We start from the raw sequence: 18,757 nt of genomic DNA, 5'->3' as shown, positions 1-18,757 counted from the left end.
ACACCGAAGTGCTATTTCTTAACAAAGTGCAGCGTTTGATTAGATACTGAGCTAGTTTGGAATATGAATAAAGCGAAGAGCTGCTAAGCCAATGAGAATATTTTTACCATTCATGAGTGCATATCAGAAGAAGAACAGAACATTAATAATTTTGTGTTTGGGAAAAAATATGTTTTTGCATTAATTCAGTGCATTAATCCTCAAGCATTACATTTTTACTTTGCACTGCTTAAGTAAATTTGTTATAAGTTAAAAATCAAATAAAAATAAGATTTTATATATATATATATATATATATATATATATATATATATATATATATATATATATATATATATATATATATAAATAATACACACACACACACACTAATGTAGTTAATGCAGATTAAATTGTAATTTTAACTGAATTAGAAAATATAAAACTAAAGCTTGAATAAATATTTTATTTAACCATGATAACTATAAATTTGCTATCATAAGAGAAATTCATAATTACATTTTTTTAAGATTTTATTATATTTATTTATTTATTTGCTCTTTTGAACACACCAGCTGTATGTTGGGGGCGCACATAATGAGTGGACCAATAGACCTGTCATACAAACTCATGCATATACAGTACATGTTAAGAAATGTTAAGGTTTATTTTTAGAACGATAATGAGTTTTTAATAGCAATAGTTTTTTTTTTATTATAGCAAACAAACATTTATGAAAGAAAGACATAAGTAAACAAATAGGCTACAATAATAAGTTATAATGATATATAAGAATATTGAATTACAATTTTACATCAAAATGTATAGCGTACGACCAATGTGCAGTATTTGAGCCATCACTTAAATGTTTCACACTTGGCTAGGCATATGGGTAAAAATCAAGCCAAAAACAAAACAGACTATAAAACATTAGGATGTTCATGGTGAGAGAAAATTTGAATAACAGAAAAATCTATTTATAAAAATGAAATTTAAATGTAAAAAATCCATAAAAAATACCAAATGAGCATGCACCTTGTACTGTTATCACCCTTTTAAAAATTATTATTCTTTTAATTGTACTATTTTGATTGTGGCTATTCAAAAATATTCAGCAGCATCAAGTGATCTTTACTAGATGATGTAAACTGGATACATCATTGGCAAAGTTACGGAGTATAAGCCTAAATATCTCTTTAGTTCAGATCCTGGTCCCTCCTGTCCCCTAAAGCCACAAACTAGACTTCAGAAAACCTCGAGTACAGCAACACCACAAGGAACGGAACAACAGATCCTGTAAAAACTACATTTATCATAGATTCTCTGTGAGGCAGCTTTGACACTACTCGAGTCACTGATTGAAGATTTAAGTTTCACAATGTTGCACTTTCTTCAGACACCTAAAAGAGAAAGATGCTTTATAAGGTCTCTTCACACATTAATTAGAAAAACATACATTTTTATTCGGGTTTGCATGAATGGCTTAACCTTAATGTTTAAGCTATTGAGAAAAATGTTCATTTGAAATGTTAATTTGATATGTCCTATAAGGCACATCTTTAAGAATACCCTATAGTTTCATCTAGGAAATGTTAAGGAATTGCTAGTGAACTGTCTTATCAACATGTCTGTAATGAATCACTCTTACCTGTTATTCTTTTTGCTGTGCCTTTTGCTAATCTGAGCATATGTTGAATCGGTGGTTTTAGTGGAATCACCTGGAAAAGAGGTAGAATGCAAAGACTTTTACACTGACTCAATGTCTAAAAACACTGCAGAATACCCCCTAGTGAGCAAAACATTGTTGAAATGGGATATACGACTCTGAAATTTGTTCATATTCCACATAATACAATCCTGGTAAAAATTTGTGTTTTATTAATTTAATGCACATATCAGTTCTATTGTTAAAACCTCCTACTGTCATCTTTGTAACATAGCCAATATTGTAATAGAATTTCAATCCTGTCTCTCTAACCCTGCTGCTGTGTCTCTTGTGCATGACTTTGTTTTTAGTCACTTGGAGTATTGTATTTCTCTTCTTGTAGGTATCAGTCCAAATTATGTTGTTGCACCTTCTGACTCACACTCGCTGTCACAACCATATTACACCTGTTCTCTAAGATCTTCACTGGCTTCTTGTAAAATACTGCATCCAATTCAAAATCCTTATGCTCACTTGCAAAGCTCTTAATAATTTCATTCCTTCCTGATTGTCTGACCTTCTCCTTCCTTACAAACCCAACTGTATTCTCTGCTCATCTTCAGCTGATCTGTTAACTGTTCCTTCTTCTAACCTCCATAGGTTTGGTGAGCATCCTCCAGATCAGCTCCTCATCTCTGGGCTTCTCCTCCTACAGGTTTGTCAGTCAAATTTTCTCTGCATGTTCAAAATAAATCTCAAATCTTAAAACTTACCACCAACCTACTCTCTACAACCCTGTTTCTATTTCTTGTTTGTCCTTAGGTATTCTCTGTTCTAGTATTAATGTAGCATCTCATGTATTATATTATTAAACACCCATTAAAGACTCTCTGCAAGAAGGAACCAATAAATGCCTGTTTCCTTCTTGCTGCACCATCCCATGAAGCCTATCCAGGTTTATTAGGAGCCACTTAACATTACTGGCATGGGCCGCCATGGGCCCCACACAGAAAGCAGAAATGCTGGCTACCCTAGCAGCAGTAGCACAGGGCAAAGAGAGACACTTTGGAGTTTTCAGAAAGTGGGCACAGCTCGATAAGATCATACAGCTGTACAGTGGTGTAGAGCTTATTATGGTGCAGTACATCCTTAAGCAGCACCATGCAACATCTATTCACAGGCATCTCAACACACACATGCATACTTGTTCTCTTGCTTCCACACACACACACCAACAGAACAGACATTCATATGTATATAGACATATCAGTATATTAGCACACACACTGACAGTCTCATCCTTTTCCCCTCATGCTCACTACCCCCATCACCCAGCAGTGTACATTCTACCCCCCCCATCACCTAGCAGTGAGTTTACATTCATTTATTTAGTTTAACTAGTTTTGTTGCTACTATTGTGACTATTGTACTTCTCTTCAAAAGTGAAAATTAAGTTCTGAGTACATCATATCAGTGCCCTCCCTGGTCTTCTCTAACAGTGCACAACAGACATGAATTAGCTTTCACACAATAAAGTAACATCTTATGGAACAGCTTCCACAGTGACTTTTTTAACACTACAGGAGCTGGAAGCATTCGGTCTATTAAATGCAAAAGTAAATCCATGATTCACAACAGAGTATATTCAGATACACTTTTTCAATCTCAGTCTCACCTGTTTGTTTTGGTTTCTTCATGGTTTTCATTTCAGTTTCAGCATAAGTCACATCACTGGGTCCTGCACCATCTGTGAAAGAGAGAAAATAACCTCATTCTTTCCCCACAGTCATTTACCATCATAATCCTTTTAAAGAACTCTGCAGGGCATTACTCAGACATCCCACACTACAGGCCTCCAGTCATACCCTGTAGTCTTCCATCAGGCAGACACTTCACTGCTTAACCCCACACAGACTACTCTCATTAACTATAAAGCTTAACCCAATACAAACTACTGTCCTTAACCAATTACAATGATGTGTTTTGTGTGGTCTATAATTTCCCAGAGGCCAGAGAAAACACGGATCATGTCTTCCTGAGGAATTTCTATATTGTCCAGATTCCATTGGCATCTTATCACTTAGTATATAAAAGAACATTTTCACTACTTTTGTTGCCACGTTTGTCACTAATGTTAGAAACACTGACAAATTTACACATTTCCAAGATGCAAAATAAAGAGCAAAAGTAAATTAGTGTTTAATAAAACCAGTTTCTTGCTTTATCTGGCATTTATGAAGTGGAGCTGTGATGTTCTACTGCTTACCCTTTTCTGACTTCTGTTTCAGTTCTGAGTACATCACATCAGTGCCCTCCCTGGTCTTCTCTAACAGTACAGAACACACATGCATTAGCTTTCACCACAAAAAAACAAGGTATATATATTTCATACACAAGCCCATCGCCCCACCTGTTTGTTTTGGTTTCTTCTTGGGTTTCATTTTAATTTGAGCATAAGTCACATCACTGGGTCCTGCACCAGCATCTATTAAAGAGAAAACAAACTGCTTTCCCTCATTTTCATTCTAATTTCATAATCTTTTAAAGCTGCAACATGTAAATTAGTGGAATTACTGAGTCCAGAGGAGAAATAAATATGCTAAAGTATCTTTGTGCACCTGCAAGCTACACTGTAAAGCCTAAAATATTCCAAAGTCATAGCAGTCAGATCAGATTTGGTGGGAATGTTTTGGCCCATATCACATGCACATGCTTTTGTGTACTGACAGCTTTGAGTGAGAAGAATGTTCAGCTTTGAGTGTGAGGAGTGAGAGGTTTGGCTGTGAGGTGTGAGAGGTTTTAGTGAGAGGTGTGAGAGGTTTCAGTGAGAGAAGTGAAAGATTTCAGTGAGAGTTTGTGAGAGGAGGAAGAAGCAACACAATTACATCATCTCCCAAATGTTTCACAATGCAGACCATACATGCTGCCATCTGACCAAAGAGCAGATTTCCAGTGTTCTAGTGTGCATTGGCTGCGTTCTTTTGCCCAAGACTTTTGCCCTGCTAGAGATCAGTAAAGCATGTATTTCAGCTGAAATCTGTGGTTCTGTTAACTGGTGATTTATTAGGCTAATGACTTTAATATGCTTGTCCTTTTCAGTAGAGGTACCTTCCTTTCCTGGGGTATCTGCATAGGAGCCAGTTTCATATAAATCCCTTGGTATCTACTCTATCTTGCTAAATATAAATAATTATCTCAGGTATTTAGACTAAGGACGGTTTTGAGAATTTAGAGCATTTCTGTTACCTTTGTATTCTTATAAACTGTTGTATATGTATTTTACATATATAATTATGTGAAAATTACTATACAAAAGAGAAATATTTAATTTTTGGTAGGTGTGTACAAACAGATACCGTACATCAAGTGTGACTGATACCGGCATCAAACAGACATTACTGCAAATAATCTGTCAACAATCATTAAATGAACTATAACCCTGGGTTACAGTTATTGATGGTGGTAAAAAACATGTATTAACATTATAGTAGTAATGTGAACCTTATAGCTCATAAAACAAGGGAAAATTCCAAACATCCAACAACTGATGGTATATTTGTATCTTTTAGTCTGCAAGATACAATCTGTTAGTTTCTCTCCAACTCTCTCTCTCTTACACACACACACACACACACATACACACACACACACACACACAAACAAGATTGTAGTAAAATTGTTAATATTGGTCTTTATTCCTTTGTTTTGGGTTTTTTTTGCTTTAAACCTTTGAGTAAACCACAACACTTGACCCATACATAGCATCATCTGTTTAAAATAATATTAGAGTTCATAATTTAGGGTGATACTGTATGGAAAAAAGAGACAGTGTGAAGTGTCCCTCCATTCAGTCTTGTGTTCTTTTAAAGTAATTTGTATTATGTGGTATGTACCTTTACTGTGAAGTTTCAAGTTTTTCAGCTCTTTTTTAGAGAAAGTTCCATCAGTTGGGCCCGTTAATGTATTATCTGACATTAACATCAGATGTCAGATATTTAGAAGTCAGTTTAGATAAGCAGAAAAGCAAAAAGTCAGTGTTCTTACTGCGGATATGCAGAGTTCTTCCTATTTCCTATGTGTTTTGTTTTATTATTCACAGCATATACATACGTGTCATTGTTGGATGAAGCAGTAAAATCATTGCAAACATAAAAGGGCATCCATTAAAGTAGTAAATTTATTTGAGGTGAACTCTACCTGTAATCCTGTTACCAACATTGGCATAAATCAGATCACCTCCTATTAAAGAGGAAAGAAGGCAGTGTAAGTAAAAGTGTTCATTTGAACAAAAAGCTGGTGGGTTCAGTAGAAACAGACCAACCTGCTTGCAGCAGTGAGGTTCCTGCAAGAGAGCTCTCAGGCCCAGTCCAACTCTGCCTCTGGCCCGTGGTCTGGTTAGTGTTCTCCTGATGTCCAGTAGGGGGAGACCGAGATCCTGTACCTCCTCACACAGTAAAACAGTCGTAAAGTTAACAGGATCGCTGCTAATTTTCATTTAACAGTTAATGGAAAAGGGATAAAAATACTTTTTATCCTGTAAATTGGCAAAGTTTCTGACAGCAAGAGCACATCCACCATGGTGTACAGAAGTAACATGTCTTTAAATAGCCTGTATATAATTGTCATATGCTACAGATAAATGGATGCTTTCAAACCTTTGTTCTTCTTGTAGCTCAGGAACAGGATAAGTATGATAATGAGCAACAAGATTAAACTGAGTCCAACAGCCGGTCCAACTATTACACCACTGGATCCAGGACCTAAGTCTGTGGAAGCAAAGTGACACATATGAATTTACATTCAGAGCACTTTATGCTTACTGAAATAATGTAAAAGAAATCAAATCTCATGAAATTTATTTCTCACCTCTGACTGAGACCCAGCTTTGTGGTGATTCTCTTCTCTCTGGGTATTCACAGTAGTAGAGACCCTCATCTGATTTTGAGATGACAGGGATGGTTATCTGTCCTGTGGTCTGGTTCCAAAAGAGTGATCCATCTTTATAGAAGTAAGATATGAGGTTAGAAGATGTTTTGTTCAATAAACATCGTAGAGTCAGAGAATCTCCCTCAGTCACAGGATGTACAGGACTGTCTAGGATCACATCACCATCTGTTAAAGAGATGCAGAAAACACAAAATGTGGAAAATACACACAAGTATTTTCACATGCATGAAATATTATTCATCTAATTCTACAAACAAATATAGTAGAATTACTATATTCTATCACTAGTCCTATGTTTCCTGAGATAAAATTTACTGGAGACCCACCATGCACTGTGATGTTGACAGGTTTACTGCTCCCTAAAGACTTAGACTGGCACCAGTACACTCCAGTGTGAGATGTGGAGAGAGAGCTGATGTTGCATGTAGATCTTGTAACTGATCCCTTGCCTGGTGGACAATTTGACACACTCCTATTTTGTGTGTATTGCATGACTCTCCATTTGGTAGAGTTCCTCTGGTCCTCACAGCTCAGTAAGAGAGAGTGACCACTGAAGTGTTGAGTTCTGTTGGGAATGATGATCAGAGAGGCTAGAGAAGACACACCTGCCAAATCAGACAAATCAAATGTTGCACAATACTGTTAAACTAATGCCACATACACGAACTGTTCACTGTACTGTAGGAAAACTGATGGTTTAACTGATAGAAAATACTCACATTCATACTCTACAGTACTTTAAAATAACTAAATGATGGTATTTCTGTATTTAACCGCCTTACTCCTAAACAAACCCAGCACACACCTGAGCTCAGTTCTCATGTCCTCACACTCTCTATTCACTCTGAGCTTTTTTTCAGTCCTTCATTCTGCATCTTTTTCTTAACCCTGTATTGTTAATTGAATTGTCTTCACACAGTGTAATGTTAGCTGTATTGTCTTCTTAACTCTATTGTTCCAGTGTAAAAGCAGCAGTCCTGCTCCCTCACTCATGCAGGTGCTACCTCGTACATGATGTCACTGGGAAATCCTGCTTATTTCTGTAGCTGGAATTTAGTAAAGCCTCTCACACTGTCTATGTAGTTTACTAAGAGTGTGCAGATATCAGCCTCTGAGCCAAAACCAGCCTTGTGCCACCTCTGTTATCTGCATGTTGTTTATATGTTCAGCTGTATATAGTATCACTATCGCAGAAACTCTCTTACCAGTAATGTTTACCCAGAGCGCATCACTGAAGTGTGTGTAGTAGACTGGATTTCCTCTGCCAGCTCTACACCAGTACTGGCCTCCATCAGAAAGCTTCACTGCACTGATGGTGTAGGAGTGTGTTGCAGTGTTGGTCTCATTCTCAGGGTTCTGTGTGTGTTTGGACCAGTGAAAGCTCCATCCAGCAGACTGCTCCAGCTTACAGTACAGAGTCACTGGGTTTCCCATCAGTGCAGCTCCTTGAGGGCTAGAGTTGAGTTCAGGTTTAGGTTTCACTGCTAATAGAAATGAAACAAATGGTTCAGGTCATAAACTGAGTTCACATGCTGCTTCCAGACGCTTTACCACAGTCATTATATTTCAGAGACACAATCTATTAGGATGTAACATCTCAGCCTAAGTGCTGATGCAGATCTGCTCTCATGGTGACCTGAGGCTGACAGTAGAGATATTTAGCTCAGACTGATGGACTGCAGCACTACTGCTGCCACTAACTCAAACAGAACAGCAGTATATAAAGTCATGGAAGACACAGACTAAATATCTGGTGTCATCTGTAATCATACAATACCGGGATTAATAATAACTAAAGAGTTGAACACACTCACCTGATACAGTCAGCGTAACAGCATCACTGGTGTGGGAGTAGTGGGATCCTCCTGCCTCTGTTCCTCTACAGGTGTATTTACCTGTATGAGACTCTTCAGCACCACTGATTGTATAAAGCTGTTCTCTGCTGACAGGACTGAGTGAACCCTCTTTCTTCCAGCTGTACTGCCACTTAGAGACGCCTCTTCCCTCTATGTTACATCTGAGAGTGACAGTCTCTCCCTCAAATACCTGTGGATCAGGCTTTATGGAGGCCACAGCTTTTGGTCTTGCTGTGGAAAGATCATCAAAACCACTGAATAATTGCTTTTTTTTGGTGAAATTGTTTTCATGTATATGCAGATAATGGAAAACAGAAAGAAGGCTATTTATAAACCTTTAACTGTTACTAAAAGAAATAATATGTAACAGTAGATAAACATGAAGACTTTCTCAAATTGTGAAAATGACAAATAAATGTTGTAAATAACCTCCCCAAATTGCATTAGGCATTACTAATATAAACAAGAGCGGGTGTTGAATTCCAATAAAATTATTCATCTCAAATTTCAGCCAGACATTATTCATCTAATATCTAAGCACAATGGTTAACATGGAAATGTTAAGGCCACATCAAGATCCGTTTGTCACATTTGTAAAGGTGGAATCCTGACAAGGAAAACTTTTTTGGGAATGCAGTGATGTACTGATTTTATTACTCCGTTAAACCAAGCGTGGTGGAAACATACTGCACAGGTTGTAAAAAAAACCAACAAATTAGTAGTCAAAATTGAGTGTGAGCAATAGACACATGGCACATACTTCATTTGGTGAATAGGAGTAATTGCTGAGTATTTTTTTCATATATTGTCATGTTGTATAATTGCACTTTTTGTCTTGATTTGGGGATCTATATTGCTGTGTAAGTGTTACATGTGATGAATCAGTGGGACCTGCAGGAATTATTTTTGTGGGGGGAGGGGCAGGTGGTAGAGAAAGTTTTTGGGGTGTGTGATAAAATGAAATACAGCATATAGGAATTTCAGGTACACAAGTTAATACAATCTGATATTGTAAGGGTTGGCACCAGGCCGAGGCCCCCTCCGGCCACCAGAGGGAGGCCTCGATTCAGGCACACTACTAATCAGGCTGGTCTACACCTATATAAACCCAGTGACCCAGTCACTCAGTGTGGGGTCTTTGCTAAAGTGTTGAGCCAAGCTCCTACCTGGTAACTTTTGGGTATTGAGGTCTGTGAGCCCTTGTGCTGCACCTCTCTTCAGCTCTGCGAGGGTGTCTTTGTTATTACATGTCCCCTCCCCTCTCCAGTTTTCCCTCTCAAGTCTGTCTCTCTCCCAGGGCTCTCCTTAGCCATTAAAGTTCCTCCCTGTTTTCTGGTTTTGTTTGGGAAGGTTAAGTTTGGTTTTCCCCAGGTCATCGGGGTTGCCGTTCTTCCCGTGTTGTGCTTTGTTCTCCCTTATTCCATGCTTGGTGTAGTGTTTAGTTTTTCCTCTCATTTTGCCTGTTCTAAGATCTAACTGTTTTGCACACGGGCCCACCATCATTAAAGCGTGGTAGCTCACCCAGTAGACTGTTGGTGTCATCTGATCTGGGTCTGAGCCCCATTATAGATATTCACTTGAGAATAACTAAGGAGTCATTAACTGACCTATCAAATGGCATTTTCAGTTGCTTTTAACTTTCACAAGCTGAATGCAACCTGACCCAAAAGAATGGTACTAGTAAATAATGAAAGGTTTAATTCTCAGTGGCTTCAATTCCTCCAACACTAAATGAGGCTGGAGAGTATTAAATGCAGAACTAAAATCAACAAAAAGCAAGTATGCATATGCCATAGGGTCTTCTAGATGCTTCAGAATAAAATGTATTTAATGGTGTTAATATCATGTTGCCTTAGGAACTGGTATACTATTACTCCTATAATCTCTTTCTGGTAGACAAGGAATTGCTATAATCGGATTAACCAATTAAATAATACAATTCTGCCATTCATTTTTGTAAAAATGGCTTATTGGAATGATGTAATGAATATGGTTATGGTTCCTAAGAATCATAAATAAAATAGAGCTGATGGGTATTACTGGACATACTTGTGCTCTCTCACAACTCGTTTTCTCCATTTCTTTTTCTGTCAGTTTCTCTCTCCACATTTCATCTTGCCATCTTTCTCACATGCACCTCTCTTTCTCATTTTATGTTCAGCATCATGTTTCAAAGTGAAAGTAATGGAAGCATTGCTTATCACAGACTGCTGCTCTTTCCAGGGGTCACATAGTTCGTTCCGCAGCCTGCAGTGGGAATTCCCTGTTATTGTTCTTGTTTGGAGCCTCACCTCTGGTGTCTGCACACACCTGCACATTTTGTGTATTTAAACTGATGTTGGCACGTGCAGTTTTGTCAGTCGTTGAACATGTATAAGTACGTTTGTCGTCGCTCGTTAGTGTTAGTGTTCATGATGTTTCATGTGCTTCGTTCTCACAGTTTAAGTGAGTGCCCTTGTCTTCTGTGTTTCTCAATAAATGTCTATTACTGTCGAGGGAGTCTGAGCGACCTGCTCCTTGACCTGTGGCATTCGAGCCGTTACATTGCTGAGTATTGTTTAGCTAAAGTATTAACCCAAACATGCCAACTATATGGACTACCATTTTTTCTCCTTAGAGAAATGTGCAATAATTACATTTTCTGCTGTTTTAGTGTGATGTTGGTTACATTTGATTTGGTGTGTCTTTATTGTATTTTAAATTGCCAGTTTTTCACTGATATCATCACCAAAACATTTTCATTATCAAACACGATGTAATTACTGCCATGCAACTTAATTCACAGCCAAAGAAGTTTTAAAACTGTTTTATTTTCAATGTTGTGCTTTTATATGAAAAACATAATGAAATACCTTTCAAGAAAAAAAAAACATCTAAACTTTTCTACACATTAAACAAATGTGTATTTTGTAGAACACAGAAAATGTTTTGGTTGTGCAAATATGAAAAATATGTGATGTGTTTACAATGGTTACAATACAAATTAGTCCAAATTATCTGCTTGTTATATGTTACACTTTTTCACACAGTTTTATGTAAACCTTTCCAGCTTCAGTACTGAAATAAATCAAAGGTTTCATTCCAAAATGTATTCGTGAATATCCTTTTTTATATCTATAGAGTGGGCTTTATTTATCAGTGCATATTATGATACGATGGACAGCAAACTGTCATTCTTTCACTTCCATGGATGGTAACACATGATGCGTGAGTCTTAATTTGATATTACCATTAATATTATTTACACATATATAGTGCCTTTCTAATACCAAAAGGCGCTTTACAATCTAGAATCTAGCTACCTCGCTACATTTCACTAAACTATGAAGTGCACCTTTATTTTTTGGCTATAGTTAGCACTGCTTTGTTATTTAAATGATTGTGAATCATGATGGAGGATTTTGCTAATGTTCACACAATTAACTGAGGTGCGTTCTGTATTAATATTAATATTAATACAGAATTAATATTAGCTAGCTAGTTATATATCTATGTTAACAATAACAGCTATCTACCTAGCAACCTAGTATAGTACCTACCTTATTTGCATCTGTACACATATAATGCATTTGGTGTCTTTCTATAAAAACATACAGTATGAACTCATAGATAGATCTAGATAGATAGTTCTTTTTTTATCCTTTTAGAGAAGTTTAGAGAAAATTGTGTTGGGAACAAGGCCAAAATAGTCCAATATTGATGTTTAAAACATTAAAACTGGAAAATGTTCTTCCAACACTTTGTAGGTGTAATAAATCCACAGATTGGGATGGCACTAACCCTGTAACAGTATCTTTATACCCAAGGAACCATGATCCTAAATTCCATCAGACTCAAAACTTACCAGGGCAGCCAGGTTTTCTCATCCCACAGAGATGTACAAGTTTCTTTTCCCACAGCTTCACAAAGTAATAACTTGATATTTTAACCTACTATGATGTCAAATGGTAATCAGCCAGTAATGTTTGGGTATCTTAATATTATCGTTAAACTGTGATGTTTGGTTTTATTATTTGAGAAATGCCCTTTGTTTCATTATTCTCTTCAATATTCATTCCTCACAATCAATTTACGTTTGTTGCTTACCTTGTGTTTAGTGTAAACAAATTGTTAACCACTTGAAATTGTATTTACTAGAAATCTTATTTGTACCAATTAAGCAGAACCCCTAAACCCTTAGTCTATGAGTTACCACCAAAGAACTTTAACAAGAATGTTTTGTGCCAGGTGTGCATGTTTTTGTTTAGCATTGGTTGCTTTTCTTGTTGCTGGTAACCCAGTGAAAAGCCTTGTGTGCAGAGATGGAGGCGGGACTACTGCTTTAAAGGTGGACCACCTTGCTGAAATGGAGCAGCACTGATCTGGGGCATGCTGGAGATCAGTTACTTAAGACATCTTGTGAATTTGTGAACTCTACTGTTGTTGAGTGTTATTTATGAGATTACTGTTAGGTCTCCCCTATCTGTCAGAGTGGACAAGTAAGGTAACGTGGTTACAGGTGAATACAATGTATAGATGTGGTATCTCACTTTATAGTATTGTTAATCAGGAAAGTTATACGGTAGGCAGGGAAGCTGTTTTATTATTTCCGTTTCTTTGGCACCATCCACAATGTCCACCTGTACTTCTTGACCACTCAAGATTTGTTCTCATTCCTTAAACCATGTGCTCTCGCCATTGATGTCTGTTTTTATCGCTAAACGTAAATAGATATAAACACAGAAGTTATTAGTGTTGGTTTCATGCTCGGTAACTTTACACACGCACACACTTCTCATAGGACTGTTATAACCTGTTGTCTTGCCATCAACCAGGAGCATGTAACAAAGAAGAAATCAAGACTTAAACTTTTCTTTTTAAAACTAAGCCAATAAACTCTACAACAGTCATCAAGAGCAAGGATGGGTCACATAACCACTGATACCAAAGCTCCTGTTTCTGAAAGGCCTAACCTAAAAGGCCTCTGACTCTAACTGAACCAGCTCCTAACTCCAATCCCATGGGTCAAGAAAACCTGGTCATTTCATTGTCAGTGACCTATATCACTCATGCAGGGTCAATGGACTAGAAAACAGACTCTCTCTAAGGGCCATCCAGATGATATAACGGAAAATGGACTCTCTCTCAGTGCTATCCAGATGGTTTGACATTGTCGAGCCTAATGACTCATAAGGACAGACTTTTCCTTTTATGTTACCAGCTGATATAAATAGTTATTTAACTGTTTATACATCAAAACTGGTCAGTTAACTCCTTCCTTTCATCTGCTAAGCAGCCTCTTCAGTCCTAATTAGTTCTCTCTCAGGTTGTTTCAATAAGTTGTCTATTTCTTCTAAGTCTTCCAGTTATACTTTGTCACGCTCTCTCAAAACGAATCTTGTTTGGTATTGTTTGATAAGCATGCACTGCCCAGTTAATCACTCTCACAGGTTACTTAAACAGATTTGATTTTCTTTCCATTCTTTTTCTTTATTTATCAGTTAGCCACTTCAGTCCACATGAATCTACTTTGGGTTAATTTGTTTCCGTTACAGTGTTTGTTACATATTTTGTAATATAACGATTTTAGTGAACTCAGTACCTCTGGTCATTAGTAGAATCGTAATCAATGTTTTATATGCATGTTCTCCTATTTCTGTTTATCCAATAAATATACCCTTAGAAATAACTCTTGTGAGTAAAGAGTGGTATTCTACTTTTTGGTAGATGAGACATCATGTTATCGAAGTGGTGACCTTTATGGGTTGAGACTGAATTAATAATCATTAATACATTAATTTAAATGATTTAATTTTCCCTGGTAAACAGGGTGGTGCCCAATTATTATCAATTTGGATGGACAATTTATGAAAGTTTTATATTTATCTATGAAAATATCTCATAGATCTCATAGAACATAGATTGGTTTATTATTCCTTAACTTATAGTACTGCTATTCTGTATCTCACAGTGTAGTGTATGGGGTTAAATAATATACCCATTATTAGGTACACGTGGTCTACATTTAACAGTTACATTTATATCTCCGTCAATGTACAACATCAAATATCAGAATACTGCCTTTGCTTATTTATGAAATCTCAACACTGATGCATGTGTGTGACTTCAGGAAGAGAGTGGCAGAGGGGCTTGTAGAGACAAAAGTGCAGATACATAAATCACTATGCAGATGAAAATGTGAAACATCACTTACCAGCTGCTGTGATCTTGACTACGTCACTGTAATGTGTGTAGTATTGTCCCCTTCGTGCACTGCAATCATATTCTGAAGTTCCTTCTTCAGAGACTGTCACAATCATTATATTGTTTTTTCTTACAGTGGTCCATGATTTTGGAAGCTGAGGGTAAATGTACCATAAAAACGTCCATCCAGTAGACTGCTGTACCTCACAGCTTAGAGTAACAGTGTCTCCAGTGTAGACAGACGTCTGAGGCTTAACCTTCACAGTTGGTTTGGGTTTTGCTGTTAATTTGAAATGATGAAGGTATTAGAATCTCCATTTACAACACGAGGGGAAACTTTATTATTTGTGGAAATAGCAGCATTTGTGTCTAATGTGGCATTTAGATTCATTGAATTCTTTTAGATTCAGATACTAAAAAAGCTACAGTGGTGAAGGTTGGATGTGCAATATATTATCTAAATTATCGAAGTTGCATAACAAGTATGAAGTATTCCAAAATGAATGCTTGCTGGGTTTAATCAGCTTTTCCAAGTTTCATTCATACTGAACCAAATCCTGCTTATGCACAATATATAAGCACCACCAATCTCTGTACTTATAAAAACAATGATGTATTACAATGAGAGACAAGTGTCAGTGGAGTAGGAAGGGATATATGAATAAACTGAGACTATTTACACTTGGTCTTTTCATGCACCGTGTATCAGGAATGCCCAATTGAAAGCAAACTGTAAATTGTAATATCACATCAATTTGATCACCATAATTTTAAGAGAGCAAATTCATTATGAAGATGCTGGTCTCTGATTGCAAGTTCAAAATAACAGTATTCTTTTTTCACTTTTAAAATAATTTGTTGTTGCCAGTGAAACTTTATAGTGACGGCACAATGGGAGTCACTGAAAGGAGCAGTGAAGGGGATGTGTAGGGTCCTTTATTATGGAAGCAGCATCTTTCCTCTCAACACACCATCTGTACAGCTCTGATTTCGGACTTTGCCTTTCTGATTATTTATTCTCACCTGGTTTTACTCTTGGCAGTGAGAAAGGTGCACTAGGATGTAATATTGCAAAGTTGATCTGATTCAACAAGGGATTTAATCAACGAATTAAGCATTGTTGATATTTCATATATACAAAATCATCATGTTGGGAGAAGGACAAAAATTCATCTATTTCTGTGTCCATATATTTATAGGCTTCAACCTGCTCTACTTCCTTGAATTTGATCTCTAGAGGTTCAAAAAGAGGATGAAGAGAGTTAAATGCTTGATTCTGTACACAGCACAACTACTCAGTAGTAGCTGAGAACACTTCTCCAAGTGAAGGGTAGTCCTCATACTATGTGTCACACTCACCCTGAGACACAGAGTGAGCAGAATTTATGCAACATTTATGGCACACAGTGTCTCTACCTGGGAAGTTTTTCCATGCAAGTTTCTTCCCTACAAGACATCTACCACGGTCTTATTGTACAGGTTCTGTTTGATTTGGTTGACAGTTTTTTTGTCACATCTCTCATACTTTTGATACTGAGATGAATTTCTGATTGTCATCTTGCTTCTGATGGCATCTCATTTCATGTCAGGGGTTTTTCCTGCATCTACACTACAGTATAACACAGCGTGTTGATTTTTCACAGTCTCATTTCAACATACTTTTAGTATAGACAAGGCTAGAGCTAAATCAGCATCTACCTGAATAAGTTCAGTCAGTGTCTGTTTCCAACTTTTGTTCTTTCCCTGATTAATTCTTCAATATTGTGCTAAAATTTCAATGCTTTGATCATTTATGAACAGCTATGATAAATTCCATTGTACTTTCCCCTCTTCCTGGCACTGATAATTAAACTGGGCTCTCTCAAATACTGTATGATGTTATGCTTACCAAAACAGAGCTGCGTTTTGATGTATTTCCTTTTTGTCTAACTCAGTCATTGACATACAGAGAATACTGTCTGCATCATCTCCCATAGCCAAGATTTCACCTGGTGTTCTTTCGTTTTTAATACGCAGTTGAGATTCACTGTCAGATCCATGTGGGCCACTCTGATGTGTTGGATAAGTTAAAAGGCCCTAAATGTGTTATGTGTATTGCCAAAACTGCCATTATCTTTTTTTCAGTGGGTTAGTAGCTAAACTAGTAATATTTTAGTTGGCATTATGAGTCTATGTTATGCATTCATGTTTTGCAAACAATTTGTCCTCTCTTTTATGTCTGGTGTTCCAGATATGGCTAAACATGGATTGTTAAAATAAAACACAGACATATGTGACTTACACAACATTGCCAACTTTTATAAGCATCTAAAAATAGTGCTTATTTAGCAGACACTGAGGCACAAGTGGATTCTCAATGACCGGCACATCTATATGAACAAAGATGGATTCAACACACAGTATTTCAAATTAAAATAAATTATATGAAACCATGAATCAGACAAAACTCCAGACAAAAGCTGGTAACAAAATTAAGACTAGAAAACTTGAGAAACATGAAAGCTTCAGTAGAACCTCTGAATAAATAGTCGGATTGGAAGAATCAAAACAAAATGAAAGACACGTATCGTGCAATATGTTGTTATCAATCGGTTAAACACTTTGTCACTACTGGGTTTCTCTCTTACCATCAACAGAAATTGTTGAACCCTATTTATCATTTACACCAATTCTGCTCTAATGTGTTAATTCCTGACCTACTGAGCGTACCATCAACCATATGCCACATTTATCACTTAACTAGCTGCTTCCCCCAGCTGCATTTCACACTGTACGTCTCAGCTTGCACAACAATGCCAACTTTTGTCACCCTGTAAAAAGGTGAAAACAAGTGGTGAGGCCTGGTAGACAACACGTAGCTCAGATGATCAAAGTTGTGTAACCAGTGTAAAATATTTGTATTCCAAGGGTGATGTTGGGTGATCTTGTTTTTCCTCTTGATGTTTCATGAGTGCTGAACCAAATCCTGCATAGTGTACAGAATATGTGCATAAGCAAGTACGAGCAGAATGCAGCATCAAAGGGCTTTTCATGCCACATTAGAGTTTGCCATTATCTGTCTCTTTTAACATGTTTCTACACAGTCAAGAGTGTATTATAGTGAGCCAGTTCACAACCACATCCTCTCATTATAATTCCTCTCAGGCTCCCTGTTTTAGCACCAGAATGTTCTACATTTTGCAGTAAAGCTAAATGTATTACACTGCCCAATGCTGGATCATGTTAATCACACTGCTGTCATTGAAGTAATTTATACCAAATTTCCAGCTTGTTGCTCAATTTATGTTTCACATTCTGTGCCCCTCTGTACTCATCTCTGTACTGTGCTTATCTCTGTACTTATTCTAAAAAGTGCCAGTGGAGCAGCAAGGGATGCAGATAAATAAACTCTGTAGTAAATCATCATCATAAATTACCAAGCAATACTAAACAAGTATTTATGTCTGATGAGGGTGGATGAATCTGGCCTAAAACTCCACAAACACTGTAGCAGGAAAGGAAAACTAGCAGGTTTTATGACAGTGTGATGATAAATGGAATGGATGAGCCCTTCACAATTAAATCATTTATAAAGAAATAAAGTTTATAAAGTTTGCTCACTTTGCCTATTATAAGATGAAAATTAAAATGATTAAAACAACTGTAAATAAAATATTTTCTTTGATCACATTAAGGTTAATAGAGTGACTCCATTGTAAGGATGTGTGTTTCTAATCACTCTCAATACATATGTACTGACTGCATGGTGAGATGAGTTTACTGAACATTGATCACACTCACTTCTCTGATGCCTCTGCTCTCATTTAAATAATTGATGAAGAAATATTTAGGTTTGTGAATTGTTTGGTGTTTTTTTGCATATTATACTGTGAATATTAAAATGATTAAAATAAAGTTTAAAAAGTTTTTAAACTTTATTTAAACTCCATTGTAAGGATGGACGAAGGACAAACATATCAGCATTCGCAGAAAACCAGGTAGGTGACCACGGACAACAGGTTACAAACATAACATGCGATACTATCGTGAACATAAAAATGTAGTTGAACATAATCAAACATGAACTTGATAAAAGACGAACAACCCTGTTCTCTCCTGCAACAGTTTAAATACACTCAGACATTAGAGACAGAAGCGGGTACAAGTG

The 18,757-nt window shown here is 36.8% G+C and overlaps 1 protein-coding gene across 1 annotated transcript in view; it reads right to left on the bottom strand.

Moving 5' to 3' along the window:
- Nucleotides 1-499: 499 nt before the first annotated feature.
- The window catches only part of LOC145643527 (Fc receptor-like protein 5), a 39,846-nt gene continuing 21,588 nt past the window's right edge, over nt 500-18,757 (bottom strand). The window contains exons 9-20 of the mRNA XM_081695035.1: nt 8,386-8,658; nt 7,777-8,055; nt 6,898-7,176; nt 6,491-6,736; nt 6,280-6,390; nt 5,946-6,068; nt 5,822-5,863; nt 4,035-4,109; nt 3,891-3,950; nt 3,300-3,371; nt 1,628-1,697; nt 500-1,379 (exon numbers count right to left, since the gene is read on the bottom strand). Of these exons, the coding sequence (XP_081551161.1) occupies nt 1,346-1,379; nt 1,628-1,697; nt 3,300-3,371; nt 3,891-3,950; nt 4,035-4,109; nt 5,822-5,863; nt 5,946-6,068; nt 6,280-6,390; nt 6,491-6,736; nt 6,898-7,176; nt 7,777-8,055; nt 8,386-8,658 (1,664 nt within the window). The 3' untranslated portion in view covers nt 500-1,345. The remainder of the gene's footprint in view (nt 1,380-1,627; nt 1,698-3,299; nt 3,372-3,890; nt 3,951-4,034; nt 4,110-5,821; nt 5,864-5,945; nt 6,069-6,279; nt 6,391-6,490; nt 6,737-6,897; nt 7,177-7,776; nt 8,056-8,385; nt 8,659-18,757) is intronic.

The sequence above is a fragment of the Electrophorus electricus genome, chromosome 13 (genome assembly GCF_041902795.1).
Source record: "Electrophorus electricus isolate QZ-2024a chromosome 13, ASM4190279v1, whole genome shotgun sequence".
NCBI classification, from domain to species: Eukaryota; Metazoa; Chordata; class Actinopteri; order Gymnotiformes; family Gymnotidae; genus Electrophorus; species Electrophorus electricus.
The sequence above is the reverse complement of the archived record's forward strand: the minus strand, read 5'-3'. Positions and strand labels throughout refer to the sequence as shown.